Consider the following 24,247-nt stretch of genomic DNA (forward strand, 5'->3'; position numbering starts at 1 on the left):
CAGGCAGGGAGGCAGCGAGCGTCCTCTTCCTCCTCCTCCTCCTCTTCCTCCTCTTCCTCTTCTTCTCCTTTCTCCTTCATCGCCATCGACGCTCCTCTCTCTGTCGTTCTCTCCCTCCTTGAGCAGGACGAAGAGGAGGCTGTGGTACGCCCGCCTCGTCCGTCCCAGGGCTCCGGAGCGCCACCCCCCGCGCCCCGGTCCGCTCCTGCGTATGGGCTCACCATGCGCAGGATTCGGGCCAACGCCATCGCGATCCTGACCGTCGCCTGGATCCTGGGCACCTTCTACTACCTGTGGCAGGACAGCAAGCCGGCGGCGGGGGCGGCGTCTGCGGCGGCGTCTGCGCCCTCGTCCGCCGGGAAGCACCCGCACCTGGGAGGAGGGCGCCTGGAGCTCCATCGGGACGACAGGACCATCCCGCTTATTGTGAGTCATTACGTTCTTGGGATTTATACTGCGGGAAGGTGTGTGCTGCATGCATGATGTTGAGGATGTTTTTTTTTTTTTTGGGGGGGGGGGGTTATTTTGCGGGGCCTGCATGTGCGTGATGGTGGCGCAAGCACCTGTGTAAGAGGCTTTCCCTAAGTCCTGGAGCTCCCTGCATGCCTGCGTCCTCGGTGTTATGCTCTTTTGTTTCGCGGTGGACGCCTCTCGGGTTGCACGCAGGGCCAGCTCAGTATGTCGCGTTGCTTTCAGGTGCCCGTGAACGCACCTTCGGCCCGGGGTAAAAACAAGCCAAAGTGCTGCAGGAGGAGCTCGCGCACACCCAACAATGTACCGACCCATGTTGCGTATTTAGGACATTTATGCAGCATTCTGGCATGATGCAGTGGTGCTTTGAGATACGAGTTTAATTCGTTACGCCCCCACCCCTCTCCCCTCCAAAAAATGCTTTGGGTCTTTTCGTTGATAAAATATTGTTCTTTCCTTATAAGAACATGGAGTAATAACATAAATCAAATTTGTGCATCATGATTAAATTAAGCATGCTGCTCCTTCCTTGGCCACCGGGAAAGTACTATATAAAACAGTCATGCAGACACAAAGGAAGTAGAATAAACTTCTTCTTCTTCTACTATTACTCAGTAAGTTGCTGTTATATTTGTCATTTTTCTTTGTAGAGGACAAAGAATATATGCCTGTGAGTAGTGTTATATTATTTTTCTACATGTGTTGCTCCACCATTTGTGTTAAAGTAGCCGTTGCTGAAAGGGTTGTAAACCGCAACTATCGATGCTAACCGTTAGAATCTCAATGGCATTTTGCAATTTATGTTAGCAATAAGCTAGCAGAGGCCGTTCTGAAGGCAACGTAATTTGCTTGTTTTAAATACACAAGGTGTAATTCTCTTTGTTTGATGTTTAGTTTGACAGTAAACTGGACGTGGGAGAAAACAGCTCCAAACCTCTTTTCTTTTTTTTTTTGATGAAATGTTTACTATTTGCCAAAGTGCTGCTCATTCTGAAGTGAGTTGAAGTGCGTTCACTGCCATCCTGCAGCGCTCGTATCTCAAGCCGGGGTTCGAATCCCGGCTTCGGCCTTCCACTCTGGCTTCCTCCTGCATTCCCCAAAAAAAAACACGCATATAAGGTTAATTGAAGACTGGAATGTGAGTTCACAGCGGCTTGGAATCCGCGCAAAACCTGATGCAACCGCAGCTGCCCTTCGGAAGGCGAGCGCTCTCTTTACTCTCCCCGCACGCCGAGGTCCTTCACCTTTGTCAGCACACTGAGAAAACCAACACCCACCCCCCAAAAATGTGTTTGAGCGCCGCACGTCCCTCGGCGAGCCATCGTAGCGGGTCGGCTGCGGGGCGGGCATGAATGAAACATGAAGACGCTGTCTGCTTGCAAGTGGACTAAAAAAGACAAATTGCATTCAGTCACCGACAGCGACTCTCACCGACAGTCCATCGCTTTGTGTTTGCGTCCTTCAATGAGCAGATTTTAAACCGGGGTGGGGGCAAATTCTGGTCCACGGGTCACATTGTGCCCACTCTGTGCTTTTATCTCGCCCACTTGAGCTGTTACATCACAGGTGTCAAAACTCAAGGCCGTCCCGTCATTTTATGTGGCCCGCAAAAGCAAACAAGAAAAACAGCAACGACAAAAACCTTATGCGATTCTTGCTAAAATTTGACCAAAATTTCAAATCGTCATACATAATAAACATTATCCTGCACACTGAACATTTACATGATTGACAGTCCTGCAATATGCATTTAGTCGTAAGTGAGTTTGTTTGTTAGTTTGCTAGTTAATTAGCTACCTAGGTTGTTTGCTCATGAGTTAGCATCGGAGTTGGTTAATCGGCTCGATACTGCAGTTTGTAAGTTTGGTTTGTCCATTCATGAGTTAGTTAGTTAGATAGTGACTTAGTTGAGTGAATTAGTCAGTTAGTTGATTTGTGAGTTGGTCAGTTAATTTGTTAGTTAATTTGTTCATCCATTAATTAGTTCATGATACAGTTACCTAGATAGACAGTTAATTTGTTAGTGACAGTAATTTATTTGGTTGGTTAGCTACGTAGTTAAATTTGTGAGTTAGCAGTGTTTGATTATACTGATTATACTATCTTCAGGCGAAAGGCGGGGTACACCTTGAACTGGTTGCCAGCCAATCGCAGGGCACATAGAAACAAACAACCATTCGCACTCACATTCACACCTACGGGCAATTTAGAGTCTTCAATTCATGCATGTTTTGGGGATGTGGGAGGAAACCGGAGTGCCCGGAGAAAACCCACGCAGGCACGGGGAGAACATGCAAACTCCACACAGGCGGGGCCGGGATTTGAACCCCGCACCTCAGAACTGCGAGGCAGATGCGCTAACGAGTCGTCCACCGTGCCGCCAAGGTAGAAATTGTTGGCCTTAATTCTAAGCGGTATCTGTGGAGACAACAAGGGACTGTCCAATACAATCCCAACAGTGAAGCATGGTGATGGCAGCATCATGCTGTGTTTGTTTTCTCAGCTGCGGGGACAGGGAGACTGGTTGCAATCGAAGAAAAGACGAATGCGGCCAAGTACGGGGATATCCTGGATGCAAACCTTCTCCAGAGTGCTCAGAACCTCAGACTGGGCCGAAGGTTCACCTTCAAAAAAGACAACGACCCTAAGCACACAGCTAAAATACCGAAGGAGTGGCTTCAGAACAACTCCGTGACTATTTTTGAATGGCCCAGCCAGAACCCTGACTTAAACCCAATTGAGCATCTCTGGAAAGACACGAAAATATTTTTTTTTTTACATGTTCAACTAAGGACACATACTTGTGTCACATCTTCATTTATGTATTTATTTATTTATTTTTTACATTGTGGTTGTCTGCCAGCACACATTTCTAGTCTCCATTTACGTTTACGGTCTCGCACCCACTGTGTTTTGGAGTTCATCAAAAGGTTTTGTTTCTGTGTGTGTGTGTGTGTGTGTGTGTGTGTGTGCGCGCGCGTGTGCATGTGTCACACACTCGTCAGGTGAGCCAGCCCCCGCGTGGCGAGCATCAGGACCTTCTGCTGGGCAGCCTGGACGAGAACAAGTACCTGGACGCCAAGCAGCTGAAGCCCGGGGACGACCCGTACAGAGAGCACGCCTTCAACGTCATCGAGAGCCACCGGCTCGGAGCGCAGCGACCGCTCAGGGACACCAGACACTACAGGTCACACACACACACTCGCACGCCACACGACACCATCTCATGACACTTCAACACAAGCTTGGGGGGTCTTTTTAATCCCACCCAACGTGCATTTATATCCTGTCGTATTTGTTGCGTTGATTCTTGCTGGTTTTTTTCCCATAAAATTGGTTAATTCAAATGTATTTTGTCATTTTGTATTCCTTTTCTATTCGATTATATCATTTACTAATTAGTAAGCTGATTTATTGTCAATAATAACATGGAATTAGTTAAATAAACAATGTTGTATATACATTAAAAGATATGAAATGATTGGTGAATTGATTGAAATAAGAATTGCATTATTTTTTTCCCACCCTGAAATTGGTCAATTCGAATGTATTTGTTCATTTTTTTTCCTTTTGTATTCATTTGTCTCGTTTATTCTTTACTATTCTCGCGATTGTACTGTAATATTCCAAACAAAATGTCATTTTCATTTGAAGCGACAAAAATACGAAGAAATTATCAATCTATATGCATAACTTGGACTAATAATCATCACATAAAACACACTAATAACGCATTCTGGCTAGCTTCACTTAACAACTAAAGACTACAGTGAAAAAAAAAGTCGTTTAAATGTACGTAATTCGAACATGTACAACGGTTGCATATGATTAAAATGTGTAAAACTAACATTCATTGTTTATTTTCGAGGAAAAGGGGGTGGGGGGGTTACATGAAGTTTATTCCTTATTAATCATGTGCAACTGAAAATTGTTACTTTTTTTCAGTGTAGGCATGTCTATCATTATGAGACGTACAAAAGTTGTAAGGTGTGTTTATTCCCCTCAGGTGCGCTTCTCTAAACTATGACGTCGACCTTCCGTCCACCAGCGTCGTCATCACCTTCCACAACGAGGCTCGCTCCACGTTGCTGCGCACCGTCAAGAGGTAATAACGCCATGGACCCTCGTTAGCGTTTAGCCTTGGCCACGCTCATCTGCATATGCAACGTTTCATCCTCGTTTCCCGGCAGCGTCCTGATGCGGAGTCCTCCGCAGCTCATTCACGAAATCATCCTGATCGACGACTTCAGCTCCGACGGTGAGTTGGAACCAAATCTCACCTGACTTCTGCTCAGTGAGCATGCAAGTGTAGCTTAGTGCCACGCAGGAACGCTTCTGGCTGCCCAAAATCATATGGGCGCTAACACCAAATAGCAAAGAGTGAGTAGTTTTACATCATTTTGGTTTTGTTATCCAGTGATCAGCTTGTTTTTACACTTTAATAAATGTTAAAATCGTCCTAACTTGATGAGAATAAAGAAAAGTTGCAGTTTCATAAGATTACATTCATAAGTTTACGGCGCAAAGTCGTCATGTAATAATTGAATAAGTAACAATTTAATGAAAAAAAGTTGTCATTTCTTTCAAAATTAAATGATAATTTTATGAAAATACATTTTTAATTTTTGACAATAAAGTTCTAGTTTTTGAGGATAAATTCTTAATTTAATGCAAATTGACATTTTATTTTAAAAGGAAAAAGTTTAAATTTAATAATGTATTTTTAGAATAAAAATAATAATTGTACGAGAATAAAGTGGCACTTTAATTATAAAAATGTCATACTTTTAGGAGAAAAAAAACGTGTAGTTTAATGATTGAAACAAGTTGCAATTCGATGAGAATAAAGTCAACAAACATAGTCTCAAAGGAGAAATGTTATGCAATTTCAACGTAATGGCGCAATCATTAAGTTGGGTTAGTGTTTTTTTAAATTATTTTTTGATTAAAAAAATAAATAAAAATGCAGTTGTTCAAGTTCTATCCTGCCCGGCACTCTCTGTAGTTATGGAGATGAATGAATGTTCCGGGCCACGCTATTTGGAAGTTGGCATGTAGCGTGTTAGCAAGTGCACTGTGAGGGCAGGCGTGTCCTTGATGAGGCCAAGCGATTAAGTGGAGCCTTCACAGGATTACACTTTCTCCCCAGTTGCCTCCTTCTTTTGCCTTCCACTGCTCACATCTCATCAACATCAGCTCAGCTGCCGCCTCTCCCTGTCCTTTCTCTGCAGTCAACTCTGCAGGATTTTTTTATTTTTTTTTATCACGAAATTTAAAAAATTAGGACTTACAGTAATGCCGTTTTTTTCGTGAAAATCGGATTTAGTGTAAAAACTTACGACTTCTCATAATTTTTGTAGACTGTCCTCGAATTACGACTTTTTTCTATGATTACGTTACAGCTACATTCTTAGACTATCCAGTTTTCCTCATACAATTGTATTCTCCTAAAATCACGACTTCGTCATTCTCATTGTCAGTGACATCATTCAATTAAAAAACAAAAATCATTTTTCATAAGAAATTATTAAAATACATTATTCTCGTGTAATTAGACTTTTTTTAAAATTACAATTACATATTTATTCTCAACGAATTGTCATTACTTGTAGTTATGACAATATTGTTCTAAAATTACCATTTAAAAAAAATCATTAACATACAACCTTATGCTATTAATAATACGACTTATTCTCCATTTTTTTTGACTTTTTAATCATTAAAATGACAACTTTATTCTAATAAATTCTGACTTTATTCTAATAATATTAGAAATGTATTCTTGATTTTTCTTCATAATTTAATTACATCTTTATTCTCATAATATTATGGCTTCATTTGTATAAAACTGCACTTTTTTCACCTTAAATTGAGCCACTGACAACTCGCCAGGGTTAACTCTTAATTTTGCCATTTGGCAGGAGATTGATTTCAAGGTTTATGGCTGCAACAAACTCTCGGTTAGTTATATTTTGCTAAATTATATGGCAATGATTACTTCTTTTGGGTACTTGGTTTTGCAGAAATTGTGGTTTTCCTCAGATTTCGGTCAATATGATTTAGCCCACTGTAGTTCTCGGCAGTTTAATTACGAGCTTCTTCTCGAAAAACACATTGGCTGTAATATTCCTTGGCATGCAAAAAAGTGAATAGTAGCAGGAGAGCGTATTGTAGTGCTCCTGGTATTTTGTTATTTCCATATAAAACCAGCACTAATTGGAGCTGCTAATACGCAAATGTGTTTAAACGCGTGGTTGGCTGTGTCGCCTCTCAGCGTGTCTGCTTGTAACTCAGCTGCACACTCAGCATGCATGCGGAGGCCGTTACGGCGCGTGTGAACCATTAGCTCATGTTCGACTAGTGCAGAGCGGAATAATTAGCACAGCGTCAACCGTCAACCGTCAACGAGATTGGCACGCCTCGGGCTCCTTACGCTCTTAGCTGCTGTTGATTACCACCAATACCATCAACACTCGGCTTCATGATTTGTAGTCATTTAATTCTTAGAATTCTCAATTCTTCCAAAAAGAAGCCAGTTGCTTCTTTTAAGCTTTTTATATTCGTTCCCAGTTCAAGTTTAACTCATTCACTGCCAGCCTTCCCAGTTAACATGGATATTTGACTTCTAAAGCCGTCAATAGCAGTGATTGTGTTATACATACAAAAAAAAGGGGAATTAAACTTTATATATTTCACCAAACCACATAACCTATGAAATTCCGCTAACTTAATGCTAACAGATGATGCAAAGCACCATAGACAGCCTTTCGAAACTAGCATCGTCGTTGTGGTAGTTATAACACTTAAAGCAATGGATATTGAACACAAACGTGTAGATAGACAACATAGCAATAATCACAGGCATATATTCATTACCGTCTGCAAAAAATGACGAATACCACTGCAGTTTCCTGAGTCACTTAGAGGTGGAACTCTTGGTGTATTATGTACAGTATGTCTGTATTATACTGCCTCGTGGTGGCCATGGTGCACACACCAGAAGGCGCAATACTGTAAGTAAATTTTTTCTTCTTAAAAAAACACCCACAAATTGGTGTGTGTGTTTTTGTGTGTTTTTTTTTTTGTAGGCCTAGAATGTATTAATGGCATTTCCATTCATTTCAGTGGGGAAAGATGATTTGAGATAAGAGTTTTGAGGTACGAAGCTGGCTAGGGAATGAATTCAACTCTTAAGTCGAGGCACCACTGTATTTTGAAGTGATACAGCTCAACTGAGTGACAAGCTTTCTATGTCACATTTGTGGTTTCATTTATTAACATCGTCACATTTTTAAAGCAGGGTGTCAATTACTTGCAGTTTTTCGCTATTCGCTAGCTATGTGCTATTTATGAAGTGACACCAAAAAGTATGTGGTGTGGCCGTGTGTAACAGCAGTGAACAAGAACACATGCGCACACACACACACACACACGCGCGTATGTGCACACTGTGTGATATAAGCCGTATAAAAAAACAGTAGTGCGTACATCTCATTCAATCAGGGAGGATTACAAGTGTGGAAGGATGTATTGCTAGCAAGGAGGACGAGGACACCAGGACATACCCACAATGCATCAGTCGGTTCACACTCGTGCTCTTAATACTAAGCAGCTCGTGTGTGTGTGTTTGTGTTTTTGTGTGTGCTGTGTGTGTGTACGTGTGTCTGTCCTCATACCTGAACAAAAGTCTCATGCCGAAACTGTGGCATTTTTTTTTTTAAACGTATTACTGGAATTACAACAACACCATGACACAAAACGCTTTTGTTAACCTAATCATTTAATATATAAATTTGTTGTTTTGAATTTGCTCACAAATAAACAAAATGCTAACTTTGTCAAAAACATAATGCTAACGGTGCTCGTCAAAATGTGTTCACAAGAAAATAAAATGTTTGTGATTCAAATGTGTTCACAGGGAGGCGGGGGAACTTTTAACTTTGTCAAAAAACAAATCCTAACTTTGTCTTTTGAAGTGTGTTCATAAGGAAACAAGAATGTTAACTTTGATGAAATCAAAACACTAACTGCTGTCCAAAATTAGTTCACAAGAAAACAAAATGCAAACTTTGTCATTAAAAAAAATAAAAAAAATGCTAGCCTTGTCGTGAACAAAATTCTAACTCTGTGGTTAAAAATAAGTTCACAAGCAAAAAAAAAGAAAGCTGTCTTTGTCAGTGGGAAAATGCAAATATTGTCAGGGAATCAAAAGCCAATTTTGTCAAAGTGTGTTCCATTTTCTGATCTGAGTTTTGGAATTTTTAAAATATATTTATTGATTTGTTTTTAGAGGGTGCTACAGTCTCCAAATGGACACTTTGAAGAAAAATGGCAGATTTGTTTGTCTTTTGAGCATGATATCTTCAGACTTTTTTGTGGGTCAAATGATGATAGACAAATTTTGTTATTAAGGGAAATTGCCTAAGGAGAATGTTTTAATTTGTTTTAAACAATTCTCATGGGCGCTATTGAATCAAAATGGTAGTTTTAAACCCACAATGTCAGACATCCTCTGTCTTTTCGAGCATGTATTCTTTTATGTGGGTCTACTCATGATCGACTTGCCTCCAAAATGTCATGTTGCGAACTCAAACTGGATTTGGGGCTGAATTAAAAAAAATAATAATCTAAAGCGCATGACAGAGCCACTTCAAACCAAAATGGCAGACCTTTTTTATATGTCTAGTTGGTGCTGACTGCAGAGTTTATGCAACGTGAGCGTGCATGTGTGTGATTGTGTGTCCTCCGCCTCGACACAATCTGTTTGTCTTCCTCAGCCGACGACTGCCAGCTGCTCGCACAGATCCCCAAAGTGCGCTGCCTGAGGAACGGCAGGAGAGAGGGTAAGTGTGTGTGTGTCATTAACGCAAAGCAGCTTTGGCAACGTCGCGTCACTGATGAAGCGAAAAAGGTGACAAAAGGTGTCGAAAATTGTCCTGCTGTAGCGCCGTGCAAACAAGAGGCGACGGCGTGTCAGCACGTGTTAGTGCTGCCGGAGGCCTCACGGCGTGCACGGACACGCGCGCACACACACACAAATACATCATGGACCAAATATGCACAACAAGACAACAGACTTTCCCCGAGCTTTTGTCAACCGCGCACCATTTGACATCCACATCGCCACTCCAAACCTCTCGAGGTGTTCGTGACCACGGTCTGGAAAAAGAGACACCTTCTTTTTTTTTTTTTTTTTGTCTTCCTCCCACCCCCGAAAGACTTTGTGCTAAAGCTTAAAAGTCCTATGCCATCAAAATCCATTTTCCCATACAGTTTTACAACTTATGTCAAAATGAGTCTGACCTGGTTTTAGCTTGACGTGAATGCGGTTTCTCGATTGAACGCGATAGTCTTTGAACACCAAACTGCTTGCAAACCACAGAATCTGAATTTGCCGTCGTTGTGACGTAGTTTCGCTCATCAATATTTAAGTACCTGCACTACTGTCGCAGTTACACGCCGTAATCAAATTAAGGAGAAAAGCAATCCAATCAGTGCAAAGCTTGTTTTCATATCAAATATGAATGAAGCTGTCTCATCTGCCAGGGATAAAAGATGAAATAGAATAGCTTGGTATTGGGCATCCTTGGTATTTCCAACCCAAATGATCTTGCCAACGCGATAAAAGGACATGAAAGATTGTATATATATATATATATATATATATATATATATATATATATATATTTTAATTTTTTTATTTATTTATTGGCATTGGACCTTAACACATTCAGTGCCACTGACGGCTTTAGAAGTCAAATATCCATGTTAACTGGGAGGGCTAGCACTAAATGATTCAAAGCATTTTTTTCATTGGAGATCCAAGAAAACAAATGCTTACCTTGTTTGAAAAAGAATGCTAACTGTCGTTCAAAATGTGTTCACAAGGAAGCAAAAGGCATTTTTTTTTGGAGGCCAATTGATAATTCAGTGATGTTCAAAATTTGTTCACAAGGAAATAAAATATGAACTTTGTTGGGAACAAAATACTTAAAATTGGAGAAACAAAATTAATTCAACTATTTGTGAATTTTGTAAAAAAAAAAATGCTTTGTTGGACGCAAAATGCAAAATTTCTCTGAAACAAAATGCTTGATTTGCTGAAAACAAAATACTAATTTTGTTAAAAATGGAATACTAACTCTTGGAAGAAAAATGCTGACTTTGGTTGGCTAGTATGATAACATTCGTCATTTAAAATTCAATCACATGAAAATAATTTTTTATGAAACAAAATGCAAACTTTTGTTGGAAGCAAAATGCTAATTTTGTCAAAAATGAAATGTTAAATTCATTCTTAACACAATGATAATGTTGTCAAAAACAAAATGTTAACTTTGTTGGAATCAAATTGTCATCTTAGTTGGGGAAAAATGCTAACCCTGTCATTCAAAATTCATTTACATGGAAACAAAATGCGGAATTTGTCTGAAAGAAAATGCTAACGGGACAAAACGCTAACGTCCTCGTCCCCTTAGGACTTATCCGGTCCCGCGTTCGAGGAGCCAACTCCGCCTCGGCCCCCGTCTTGACTTTCTTGGACAGCCACTGTGAGGTGAACACTGATTGGCTGCAGCCAATGATTCAGCGCGTCAAGGAGGTACACACACGCACACACACACACACACACACACACGTTTTCTGTGTGTTATTTCGTTGTGTTGTGTAATGATACAGAGTTCACAAAACCCCTGCAGGCTGCATGTTGTTTTTCTTTCTTTTCTGTCTTTTTGTAATGCAGCAGAAAAATTCCCACCAATTGGATTAGGCAGACCGCCAGGGAATGCTGTTTCCCCCTCCCAGCACTTCTACACACACACACACACACACACACACACACACCCACACACACACACGCACACACACGCACAAGCACTCACAGTCCATGTATACAAAACACATGGAGAAACAGCTTAAGTTGGTTATTAAATGTTTTTTTTGGTCAGAAAATGTCCACTTCAACCTGAGTACAACGCAGCAAGAAGTTTGAAAATCGGATGATGGTTTCTGGAGAAATTGAGGTTTTTGTGTTAAGAAAAAAAATTGCCTTTTCGGGGAACTTTTTTTGTGTGATAGCGCCTATAGAAAAGCTGGTTTGAAAATCCGAGACGTCGGCACGTCAAAATTACACTGACGTTTCAGACGGCATCACTAAAAGCCCTGAAAGCTCGACTTAACTAGTGCAAATGGAACATGATTGGTGAAAAGAGTAGTGTGGGCACTAGAAGAGTCCTCAGCAATCTTTTTTTTTTGGTGAATTTATTTGTTATGGAGGATTTTAGAGGCGTTTGAAGTGCTCATTCCATGTTTCCCCCCCCCCCAAATTCCACAAAGATGGCGGCCACTCGTCATGTTGCTACTTATATACTGCATTCCGTGGAACCCTGGAACAAGATGAAATGGCCCTAAAATGGCCACTTGGAACCAAAACGGCAGATTTGCTGTGTCTTTTTAGGCACGTTTTTTCAAATTTTTTATTTATTATTATTATTTTTTAAAGACTTGTGTGGGTCTACTCATAACAGACATGCAGGCCAAATTTTGAGTTACTAAGTGAAAAACTAGCTTGGGGACTGAATAATTAAAAAAAAAAAAAAAAAATGATGGTGGTGTTGTGGAAGCGGTACTTTCACATGTCAATATATTCCCCTTGAGTCAAATTGGATCCTGCTTTTGAAAACGGAGAATGTTAATAAGAAGCAGAGTGAACATGTCATCCGCATTGAACACATCATGTTTATGAGTGTCATGAGCATCCTTGCGTTGCGAGCAATAGATTTGTGGTCTCATACAAACAATAGGACAACAGGTGTAAGTGGAGACAGCTGGGCACGGAGCAACAGCCGAGTATACCTAGCTCAAAATATTCGGAACAGCTACTAAGCGTCGGTGATGATGTTGTTGCAGGACCATACGCGAGTGGTAAGCCCTATCATCGATGTCATCAGCCTGGACAACTTTGCTTACTTGGCCGCCTCGGCCGACTTGAGAGGAGGTGAGAGGATACGCTGAAATCCCACAGTGTGCTAACAGAACAGCTGCAAAGACAGCTGGCGAGGAGGAGGAAGTCCCCCCGTTACACTCAAATGCATCCATCCATCCATTTTCTACCGCTTATCCGAGGTCGGGTCGCGGGGGCAGTAGCTTTAGCAGGGACGCCCAGACTTCCCTCTCCCCAGCCACTTCATCCAGCTCTATCCGTGGGGATCCCGAGGCGTTCCCTGGCCAGCCGAAAGACGTAGTCTCTCCGGCGTGTCCTGGGTCGTCCCCGGGGTCTCCTCCTGGTGGGACGTGCCCGGAACACCTCACTGGGGAGGCGTCCGGGAGGCATCCGAATAAGATGCCGCAACCACCTCAGCTGGCTCCTCTCAATGTGGAGGAGCAGCGGCTCTACTCTGAGATCCTCCCGGATGACCGAGCTTCTCACCCTATCTCTAAGGGAGAGCCCGGACACCCTGCGGAGGAAACTCATTTCGGCCGCTTGTCTCCGGGATCTTGTTCTTTCTGTCACGACCCACAGCTCGTGACCATAGGTGAGGTTAGGAATGTAGATCGACCGGTAAATCGAGAGCTTCGCCTTTCGGCTTAGCTCCTTCTTTACCACAACGGACCGATACAAGCATCACTGCAGACGCTGCATCGATCCGCCTGTCGATCTCCCGTTCCATTCTTCCCTCACTTGTGAACAAGACCCCAAGATACTTGAACTCCTCCACTTGGGGCAGGATCTCATTCCCGACCTGGCGAGGGCACGCCACCCTTTTCCGACTGAGGACCATGGTCTCAGATTTGGAGGTGCTGATTTTCATCCCAGCCGCTTCACACTCGGCTGCGAACCGCTCCAGTGAGATTTGGAGATCACGGCTTGATGAAGCCAACAGAACCACATCGTCTGCAAAAAGCAGAGATGCATACTGAGGCCACCAAACCGGACCCCGTCGACGCCTCAGCTGCGCCTTGAAATTCTGCCCAGAAAAGCTATGAACAGAATCGGTGACGAAGGGCAGCCTTGGCGGAGTCCAACCCTCACTGGGAACAAGTCTGTCTTACTGCTGGATATGCGGACCAAAGTCTGACTCCGGTCGTACAGGGACCAAACAGACCGTATCAGGGGGTTCGGTACCCCATACTCCCGAAGCACCCCCCACAGGACTCCCCGAAGGATACGTTCGAACGCCTTATCCAAGTCCACAAAACACATGTAGACTGGTTGGGCGAACTCCCATCCACCCTCGAGGACCCTGCCGAGGGTGTAGAGCTGGTCCACTGTTCCACGGCCAGGACGAAAACCACACTGCTCCTCCTGGATCTGAGATTCGACTTCGCGACGGACCCTCCTCTCCAGCACCCCTTAATAGACCTTACCAGGGAGGCTGAGGAGTGTGATCCCCCTGTAGTTGGAACACACCTTCTGGTCCACCTTCTTAAAAAGGGGGACCACCACCCCAGTCTGCCAATCCAGAGGCACTGTCCCCGAGGTCCACGCGATGTTGCAGAGGCGTGTCGACCAGGACAGCCCCACAACATCCAAAGCCTTTAGAAACTCCGGGCGAATCTCAAAAAGGCCCGATAGAAATCCATCTTCAGCTTGACGGCATCCCTCACCGTTGGTGTCTACCAACGGGTTCGGGGAAAAAAGGGTGGGTACTCTGAACTGCTGTTCGGCGCATAGGCACAAACAACAGTCAGGACCCGCCCCCCCCCCCCCCCCCCCCCCCACCCGAAGGCGGAGGGAGGCTACCCTTTCGTCCACCGGGGTGAACCCCAACGTAAAGGCGCCAAGCCGGGGGGCAATAAGTATACCCACACCTGCTCGGCGCCTCTCACCGTGGGCAACTCCAGAGTTGAAGAGAGTCCAACCCCTCTCAAGAGGACTGGCACCAGAGCCCAAGCTGTGCGTGGAGGCGAGTCCGACTATATGTAGTCGGAACAATTCGACCTCACACACCGGCTTGGGCTCCTTCCCTGCCAGAGAGGTGACGTTCCACGTCCCTAGAGCCAGCTTCTGTAGCCGGGGATCGGATCGCCATGGTCCCCGCCTTTGGCCACCGCCCAGCTCGCACTGCACCCGACCCTTATGGCCCCTCCCACAGGTGGTGAGCCCATGGGAAGGGGGACCCTACACTCAAATGATCAACTAAAATGATATCATAACGTTTGTGTGACTTATTTCTCTTCTTTCTCACAAGGATTTGACTGGAGTCTCCACTTTAAATGGGAGCAGATTCCCCTTGAACAGAAAATGGCCAGGAGTGACCCCACACAGCCAATCAGGTTTGAATGCGGGGGGGGGGGGGGGGGGGGGGGGTGCTCAGTCGGTGTCAGTAACAAAATGCTAACTGTGTTGGAAACGTCTGTCGTTCGTTCATTTTTTTCACAAATGATTGTTGTAAGTAAAGTTCCAACTCTGTTGCTCAAAAAAAAAATGCTAACTTTGTTAGAAAGAAAATGCTCAGTTTTTGGAAACCAATTGCTTTTTTTTTTTTAAGCAAAATGCTGTCATTGTCAAAAATAAAATGCTAACTTTCTCATTTAAAACATGTTCACACGTAAACAAACTACGAACCTTTTGGAAACATAATATGAACTCTTTTTTTCTAAAATTCGTTCACCGGGACTTTGCGGGAAACAAAATCCTAACTTTATTTGTAAAAAATGCTAACCCTCTCAGGAGCAAAATGCTAACTCTGTTGTTCAAATTTGCTTCACAAGAAAAAAAAATGCTCGCTTTGTCAAAAACAAAATGCAAAATGCTAAATGTTATTTAAAATAAATTCTTAAGGAAACAACAAAATTCCAACTATAAAAAACTTAACTTAACTTAGACTAAACTAAACTTGACTAAAACTTAGAAAAATCATTCACCAGCAAAATAAATGCTAACTTTGTCTTAAACAAAACTCTACCTTTGTGGGATACAAAACAGCGAAATGTTAAAGTTGTTGGGGGGGAAAATGCTAACTTTGTTTAAAATATCTGTCATAATTAATTCACAAAGAAACAAAAAGCTTATTTTGTTGTAAGCAAAATGCTAACATTGCCACGAAACACAATGCTCACTTTGTTGGAAACCAAAACTCTGTTGTTCAGATTCGGTTCTCAAGGAGATGATGACTAACTTTGTCAAAAACAAAATGCAACATTTGGCACAAACAAAATTCTAACACTGTTGTTAATAATTCATCCATCCATCCATTATCTGAGCCGCTTATCCCCACAAGGGTCGCAGGAGCGCTGGAGCCTATCCCAGCTATCATCGGGCAAGAGGCGGGGTACACCCGAGCTGGTTGCCAGCCAATCGCAGAGCACACATATAAACAAACAACTATTCGCACTCGCATTCACACCTACAGGCAATTTAAAGTCTTCAATCAACCTACCATGCATGTTTTTGGGATGTGGGAGGAAACCGGAGTGCCCGGAGAAAACCCACGCAGGCACAGGGAGAACATGCAAACTCCACACAGGCGGGGCTGGGCATTGAACCCCAGTCCTCAGAACTGTGAGGCAGACGGTCTAACCAGTCGGCCACCGTGCCGCCTGTTAAAAACTCATTGACAAGCAAAACAAAAAAGCACATATTTTTGAAAACTAAAGGCTAAATTTGTCTTGGGAAAAAAAATACTGCCTTTGTAGGAAACAAAATGCTAACTCTGTTGAGGAAATTCAGTTCACAAGGCAACAAAATGCTGTCATTCAAAATTCACTCACACAGAAAAAAAATGCTTTCTTGTTGAAAACAAAATGACAACTCCGCTGAATATTTGTTCACAATGGAATAAAAAAAAAATTCTGAAGAAAAAAAAAAATCCAAAACAAAATTCCGTAGTTGTCAGAATGAAAAATTCTAACGCTATTATCATGTAACTGCCAGCCAAAATTCACTCACAAGGAAACACATAGTTAACTTTGTGGGAAACAAAAAGCTCATTTGGAAACAAAATGCTAATGTTGTTGTGGGCAAAATCCTAATGTCGTCATCAAAAATCTGTTCATGAGTAAAGAAAATGCAAACGTTGTCGGAATCGTAATGCTAATTTTGTCGAAAACAAAATGCTAACAGCATGGTGCCGGCCATCACGAAGTGACTGTCAGGGTGATGGTGGTAAATGTGCGTGTATGTGTGTGTGTTTTTTAGGACCCCGGTGATTGCCGGTGGTATCTTTGCAATGGACAAGAGTTGGTTCAACCATCTTGGACAGTACGACACCCACATGGACATCTGGGGTGGGGAGAACTTTGGTGAGATGCCTGCCCTCTAATTTCTCATTTACTGTAGGTTTACTCCATATTAAGCATATTATACATGTGTCATAAAATAAATAAATAAAGGGAATATATAGCAGTGCAAACTTTCCTTTTCTCAGGAATTTTCTAGTTGTTGTGATCCCCTAATTAGTGTTATTATTTGTTTATTTTTAGCTTCAATTTTAAAAGGAACAGCATTACAACTTTGAACTTTGAACTTAAATAAATTTTAAAAAATACTTTTTATTTTTTTAAAGGACTTTTTTTTATAAAAATGTAAAAATAAAAATTCTACGAAGGGTTCATTTACTCCCATAATATTTTGTTTTATTTAAAATAATGAATGAATAAGAATATTTAACATCACGTTTTAAAGTCCCACCATTATTTTAATTGTTTTCTTTTTTTTTAATAAAAGAAAAGATAAATTCCTCCATCTATCATAATATTAATTCCCTCCATTGTTATTATTATTACATTTGAATTTTTTTATTTGAATGCAAAAAAAAGTATAAACTGAATTCAACAAGGAGTTAATTTCCTCCTTTTAGCTTTGTAGCCAAGTACTTGATTTCCTGCCAACAAGTTGACAGTGGAGAACGTAACATGACTAACATGACACATTTTTTAAAACGATGTAATCATGTGATGTATTTTGGACGCATTCCCGACACTCTTGGACGCGGCGGCATCCCACGCTGGGGAGGGAGAAGAAAAAAAGAAAAAAAAGCCAATTCTGCAGCGGCACTGGAGCGTTCAACGAAGCTCAGTGACACGTCTTGTACTAAAATGTTCACGATGATGATGATTATTATTGTTATTATTATTGCCAGAGCTGTCGTTCCGTGTGTGGATGTGCGGCGGGAGTCTGGAGATTTTGCCGTGCAGCCGGGTGGGTCACGTCTTCCGGAAGCGACACCCGTACGACTTCCCGCAAGGCAACGCTCTCACCTACATCAAGTGAGTGCGTATCCGAATCCCCAAAGTTAGCAGTAAAGAAGTAAATAAGTAAGCAAGCAAGTAAGCACTGTTACACATGTTCAAGACTTTTTCCAAAATGAATCGGTTATTTTTCTTAATATTCTACACAAAACACCCCATGATGACAATGAAAAATTCAAAATTTTTAAAATGATATTTTTGCAAATTTCTCTCCAAAAATCTATGACATATGTACAGTGCATTCACTGTAATGTTCACAGTGCTTCACGTTTTGCACATTTTGTTATGATACAGCCAGAGGTGGCAAAAATTGTACTCAAGTGTGCTGTTACTTATGACTCAAGTAAAAGTAAAAAGTATTTCTCTAAATAATTACTTGAGTAAGAGTAAATAAGTACTTTGTGAAAAAAAATACCCAAGTACTGAGTAACTAGTGAGTAACTTCTTATGTATTATTTTTAAATCAGAGCATGAATGTCAAATACAAATACATAAATAAATACATAAAATAGGAATGTAATGAATGGATTTAAGGCTCTAACATAACAAACTGTGGAAAAAGTGAAGCGCTGTGAATACTTTCCAGATGCGTTGTACATGTGAGATTATCGTGACGTCATGTGACACGTATGTGTGTAGGAACACGCGGCGGGCCGCCGAGGTGTGGATGGACGAGTACAAGCAGTACTACTACTCGGCCAGGCCTTCAGCGCCGGGCAAAGCTTTCGGCAGGTTTGTACGTACACGACGCCCAGCGACATTAGCAATCTCACGCATCAAAAATCCTGCTTTTAGTTTACAGTAGTTAAAAAAAAAAAATAATACAAATCTGTGCAGCATAGCCGACCGTCTGACGCTGCGACGGAAGCTGAACTGTAAACCTTTCCGCTGGTACATGGAGAACGTCTACCCTGAGCTCAGGTGCCCAATATTAATACAGTATTTCATCAATACAAGTTCCTTGTCACATGGTTTGTTTCATCTAACCGCGTGACAAATAGATGAGTGAGTTGCTTTTTACGAGTGTCTTTAGCTGTGCCGCATGCTGGGATGCACCACCGTTACGCTGCATTTAATCACAGTCACACAAGTCCTTCGCGTACTCACACATTGGATCAATTAAGCGGCGGGGCCAAAATGGTGAATCACCAAAAGAGAAACTTCGGGCGCCCCGGGTGATAAATTGAGATTTCCGTCTTGTTTTTGTTTTTTCATTTTTTGTTTTTTTTTTCCCCCCTGGCATGTCGATTGAGAGTAAACATACACGGGGTGTCATGACACCCTTAATCACAAATGATCAAGTCAATGATGCACGCTGGAATATATCAGCACACTCATCTTTTATTCACAAATGGAATTAATTTCACACATTTGATTAAGTGTAAATTACATTTAAAATAAAATATAGTGAAAAAAGTAATATACACATATACTGCATTCAATTACAAAGTAAAGTATGCATAAAAACAATTGAACTACACGTGAAACGGTACATTTATAATCAAATAAAATGACAAAACATTTGTAAATTACATAGTGATAAAATTCGGAATTACAAAATTTTAAAGTTTTAAAGTTTCTAAAATTATAAATACATTATGATTAAAATACTAAATTGAATAGAATGTATCTAATTATACATAACATTTTTATTACAATGAATTTGAAATACATTTGAATGAAAAAGATGATATGATGACGATAAATATGATTATAATATGACTAATACTAAAATTACTTTTTTTAAATGAAATAGAATTATGAATAGAATTATAAATAAAGTAGTCAATCGAATAGGAATGATGTAATCACACATCAAAGTTGAATTATGACTATAATTCTAAATTCAATTCAATGAAATATAAAATGATGGATTGAATTAGAAATGACATTTGAAATCCAGATTTGCACACTAAAGTTAAAGTACACTTTTGCGTTAGAATGTCCAGCCACATTTAAGACACCCGTGACCGACTGGAATTGTTTTTTTTTTGGTCATGCGGTGAAAAGCGGAGCCCCGGACCGCCTCCGGGCTCGCCTCGGCGCTCCCGTCTCGTTCGTTCCTTCGCGGTGGCGTTCCATGACTCAGTAAGAATGCTGACTGGTCTCAATCCCTCTCTCAAGGGTTCCCGAGCAGGAGGCCGTGTCCAGCGTTCTCAGGCAGGGAACGCTGTGTCTGGAGACACGCGGGACGGACGGACTCGGCCTGGCGGGGTGCCGGGTGGTCAGGGGTAGCAGGCCGCAGGCGCAGGTCAGGACTGGCTCAGACACGAAGGGGGTTTCAAATAAGGGTGTTGGGTCTGGGTTAGGGTTGCAAGCAAAGGTTAGGCTCTCAAATTGAAGTTTCAGGCCAAGGTTTCCAACCTGAGTTAGGGCTTTAAGCAAATCAGGTGTGCGATTGCTTTCAAAGTCTTTGCACAAAAACAACTGCTTCTAATCGATGGTTTTTGGGTTTTTTTTGTTTTGTTTTGTTTTGTTTTTCCAGAGGTGGGAGTTAATCGAGCCACTGATCCGCCAGCAGGATCTCTGCTTGGCCATCACGCTCTTCACCGCCGGGTCAAAGGTCAGCATGGAGCCCTGCAACGCCAAAGAGCCTCGACAGGTCGGTACATCAATCCCAGATTAGGGTTTGAAAAGAAAGATTAGGGTTCCAAGGTTGAGGATTTCTTTTCAGACAGGGTTAGGGTTTCAAATTATGGTTTTGAGACAAGGTTAGGGTTTGAAATTAGAGTTTCGAGCCAGGATTAAGGTTTCAAATTAAATTCCAAATTAGGCTTTCAAGCTTGGTTTAGGTTTTCTTTTCTTTTTTTCTTTTCAGACAGGGTTAAGGTTTCAAATTTGGACTTCAAGACAGGGTTATGGTTCCAAATTAGGGTTTTAAAACAGCATTAGGGTTTTCAGACTGGGTTAGAATTTAAAATCAGAGTTTCAAGCTAAGGTTAGGTTTCAATTTAGGTTTCAAATTTGGATTTTAAGACGGAGTTAGACAAATTTAGGGTTTGAAGACAAGGTTAGGTTTCCAAATTGGGGTTTAAGACAGGGTTGGGATTTCAAATTAGGGTTTTAATACAGGGTTGGGGTTTTAAAACAAATTAAAGTTTACAAACCAGGTTTGGGTTCCAAATGGGGGTTTGGGGACAGAATTAGGGTTTCAAATCAGAGTTTGGGTTTCAAATTAGGGTTGCATGCCAGGGTTATGGTATCTAATTAGGGTTTAAAAACAGGGTTATGGTTTCAAATGAGGGTTTCAAGCCAGGGTTAATGTTTCTTTAAAAAAATAAAAAAGGTTAGGGTTTCAATAGGGTTTCGTCTCGCATATGCGTTCACTTAGAAGTGACAAGAATATAAAAATGATAAAACACAATGAAAGATTCCATTTGAAAAAAAAAAATACGACGAGGACACAATGGGAATTTGAAGAATGCTCGCTTTCATCTCATCCTGTTAATCGTCTTAATGACGAACATCACGGTGGAATGAACCCAAAATGGCGGAGATAAGCGCAGCTCGGTCGTCGGTGTTCTACTGACGCGGGCCGTGACCTCGTGACCTCGCGCCCACCCAGCGACCATTATTTACGACAGCGAGAAGGGAGTTGTTAGTAAGTGGAAGCATATGGCGGGTCGTCCTTCATCCGTTTGCTTGTCCCACAGGAGAAAGAACAAGATTGGATTTCATTCACTCCATTTCAATAAGATTTTCTCAATTTATTTTTTTAATAATATATATATATATATTTTTTTATAAGGGTAGGACAATTGTTTCTCAAGCTTCTTACACCAAGTACCACCTCAAAAAATTCTCGGCTCTCCAACTACCACCATAATGACCACCATTATTTGCCGTACCACTAGAGGGAGCCTGCCTACCACTGGTGGTACTCGTGCCACACTTTGAGAACCACTCAGTTAGGGTTTTCGAAATTAAGGTTTCATGGCTAGGGTTAGGGTGTCATGACAGGATTAGGGTTTGAAATTAGGGTTTCTAGCAAAGGTTAGAGTTTTAAGTTTGGGTTTCAAGCCAGGGTTAGGGTTTTGTGTCAGGGTTTAAAATTATGGTTCCATGGCAGGGGTTTCAAATTAGGGTTTCAAGCCAAGGTTAGGGTTTCAATCTAGTGTAGATGTTTCAAGCAAAGGTTTGGGTTTCAAGCCTATGTTAAGGTTTCAAACAGTGGTAAGGGTCTAAAATGATGGTTTCAAGCCAAGGTTAGTGTTTCCAGCAAATGTTAGGATTTAAAGCCAGGGTTAGGGTTCTAAATTAGGGTTTAAAGTCTTCAAGTCTGACAGGGTTGTTTTTCAGTTGGCATTTCATATTATGGTTTCAAGCCAAGGTTAGGGTATCTAGCAAAGGTTAGGGTTTCAAGCCAGGGTTAGGGTTTTAAGTTAGGGTTTCAAATTATGGTTTCATGCCAGCGTTAGGGTATTCAGCAAAGGTTATGGTTTCAAGTTCAGGTTTCAAGCCAAGATTAGGGTGAAAAAAACCCATCCCGACTTCCAATCTTGAGGAGACGTAATGCTGCACGGCTTCCGCAGAATGAGGGTTAGGGTTAGACAGCGTTTTTGTCTTCACAGACACTTCAAGCGTTCAGAAGAGTTAGTAGATTTGTTCTCAAGCTATTTTCAACACTTTCATTTGGTAAATAATACAAATAACAGACTGCGTGGAGACAAGACAAATAGTACCGGTTTGTAAAAAAAATAAAAAATAAAAAAACGAGATTGATACAGGGTTTCTGCCTGAGAGTGACGACACAACACTCAATGGCATGTATTCTTTAACCTCCACAAAAAACAACTACCACTCGTCTAGTCACGGCATCACTGTGTATGTTTTTTTTGTGCAGAAATGGAAACCCAAAGGCTCGGCCCTGCAGCACACAGTCAGCGGTCTGTGTTTGGACAGTCAGAGCCCGGCCGGGCCGCCTGTCGTCGCCCAGTGTCGCCCTCAGGTGGCCAGCCAGGCCTGGGAAGCTCAGATCATCACCTGAGGGAGGAGCAGAAGGGGAGTTGGGGGGGCGGGGGATTGCCTTGGCCTTGCTTCTAGAGCAGTGTAGGATGCTCCATCTTTAAAGGAGGCTGCAGCTCTTCTAACCTAAACTTGTTGTTTGTTTTTCTACATTTACGTGTTAATTCCTTAAAGGGGACATATTATGGAAATCTGACTTTTTAATATTTGTACAGTGAACCACCACATAGTTGCGAATTCACCTATTTGCGGATTTTCTGGGAGAACTAATGCTGGTTTTGTGCGCAGGCCAAAGCCATGCTGAATATAAACATATTACTTTGGTGCCATCTAATGGCATTTTGGAGCCAATGAACTAAGTTGAAGTGATAGGAGGAGCTTAATTTAGTCGGTCATAGCTTTGTCTATTAGAAAAAAAGCACTTTGTTGCCATCTTGTGGCATTTATAGGCAATTACAAAATATATTTGGTGGGTGTTAATTACTCACGGTTTATTTGTGAGTGCCTGTCCACCTATTAAGTGTGAGATAAAGCAACCAAGTAAATCATTAGCTATCTGCCTATTTCTGAAAATGCGTCCATAAATGAGCTGTTCTGAATTGTGCCTGACAGTGATGTCACAATTTGGCAATTTTTATAATAGCACCCCCACACCCAGTATCTCTGCCAAAATGACACGATCAGAGAATCCGGCCAAAGCTCCAGAGCAAAAGAACCACTGTTATTCACTGTAAATCTCACCTAATGACTGTCTTTGAGCTCAGAATATCTGGTACCATCTTGGTGTTAAGGAAGTATGTTGGAGTTGAAAAGTTAATTAGCCATAAGCAGTGCTTTGCCGCCATCTTGTGGCATCTATGGGCAGTTACAAGCCTTTTTTTTGGGGGGGGGGGGGGGAATTCAACTATTTGCTGCTTTTCCCTATTTCTGGGGGTTAGGTTAACCAGTTTGGTGTTGTCTCATCATTAAACAATACCAAATAAATCAGTTAATAAACATTAATCGGATAGAATCTGATTTTGCAATAAATTTTCATGCAAAATTAAAATGCATAATATAATATGTCTCCTTTAAAAATGTAAGAGGACTGATGGGCATAAAGCTGAAGCCAGGTAATGGTTTTTATTTATTGTTCTGCATGGTTGCACCCAAATAATGTTTTTTCTTCTTGTCCTGTCATAAACATGTTATGGAAATACCTAAAGCGTATATTTGCTTGATATTTTCTTTGTAAATGTGTGTGTGTGTGTGTGTGTGTGTGTGTGTGTGTGTGTGTGTGTGTGTGTGTGTGTGTGTGTGTGTGAAGTGCACTTGACAAATAAAATGTAGTAACAACGATGGCCACCTCTCCTGTTGTAATGTTTATTTTAATACTTTCACCTTTTTGAAGGTGAAAGTATTTCACTCATTTGATTTGATTATCTTTTAACTTGAGTTTTTACTATTTTTTTTATTGATTTAATTCAATTATTCTATTTTATCAGCAAATTATAATTTTTTTAATATACTCATTTTTAATAAAAAAATACCTGTTTCATTATAAATTGCTATCATTAGGTTTTAACATTTTAATTTAAAAAGTTTAAAATTAAAATGATAAATGATAATAAATACTAGAAAT

At 41.4% G+C, this 24,247-nt stretch overlaps 1 protein-coding gene across 1 annotated transcript; it reads left to right on the top strand.

The window, feature by feature from the left end:
- Positions 1-23,966, top strand: galnt16 (UDP-N-acetyl-alpha-D-galactosamine:polypeptide N-acetylgalactosaminyltransferase 16). Its single transcript, XM_061795145.1, has 15 exons — positions 1-426; positions 3,477-3,658; positions 4,478-4,576; positions 4,662-4,729; positions 9,249-9,314; positions 10,950-11,071; positions 12,379-12,466; positions 14,661-14,745; positions 16,610-16,713; positions 17,553-17,679; positions 18,301-18,393; positions 18,499-18,582; positions 19,786-19,912; positions 20,147-20,263; positions 22,505-23,966. Exons 1-15 carry the CDS (start codon positions 223-225, stop codon positions 22,646-22,648), a joined length of 1,710 nt encoding a protein of 569 aa, XP_061651129.1. The 5' UTR covers positions 1-222; the 3' UTR covers positions 22,649-23,966.
- The last annotated feature ends 281 nt before the right edge of the window (positions 23,967-24,247 follow it).

Source organism: Phyllopteryx taeniolatus, chromosome 13, assembly GCF_024500385.1.
Source record: "Phyllopteryx taeniolatus isolate TA_2022b chromosome 13, UOR_Ptae_1.2, whole genome shotgun sequence".
Lineage (NCBI taxonomy): Eukaryota > Metazoa > Chordata > Actinopteri > Syngnathiformes > Syngnathidae > Phyllopteryx > Phyllopteryx taeniolatus.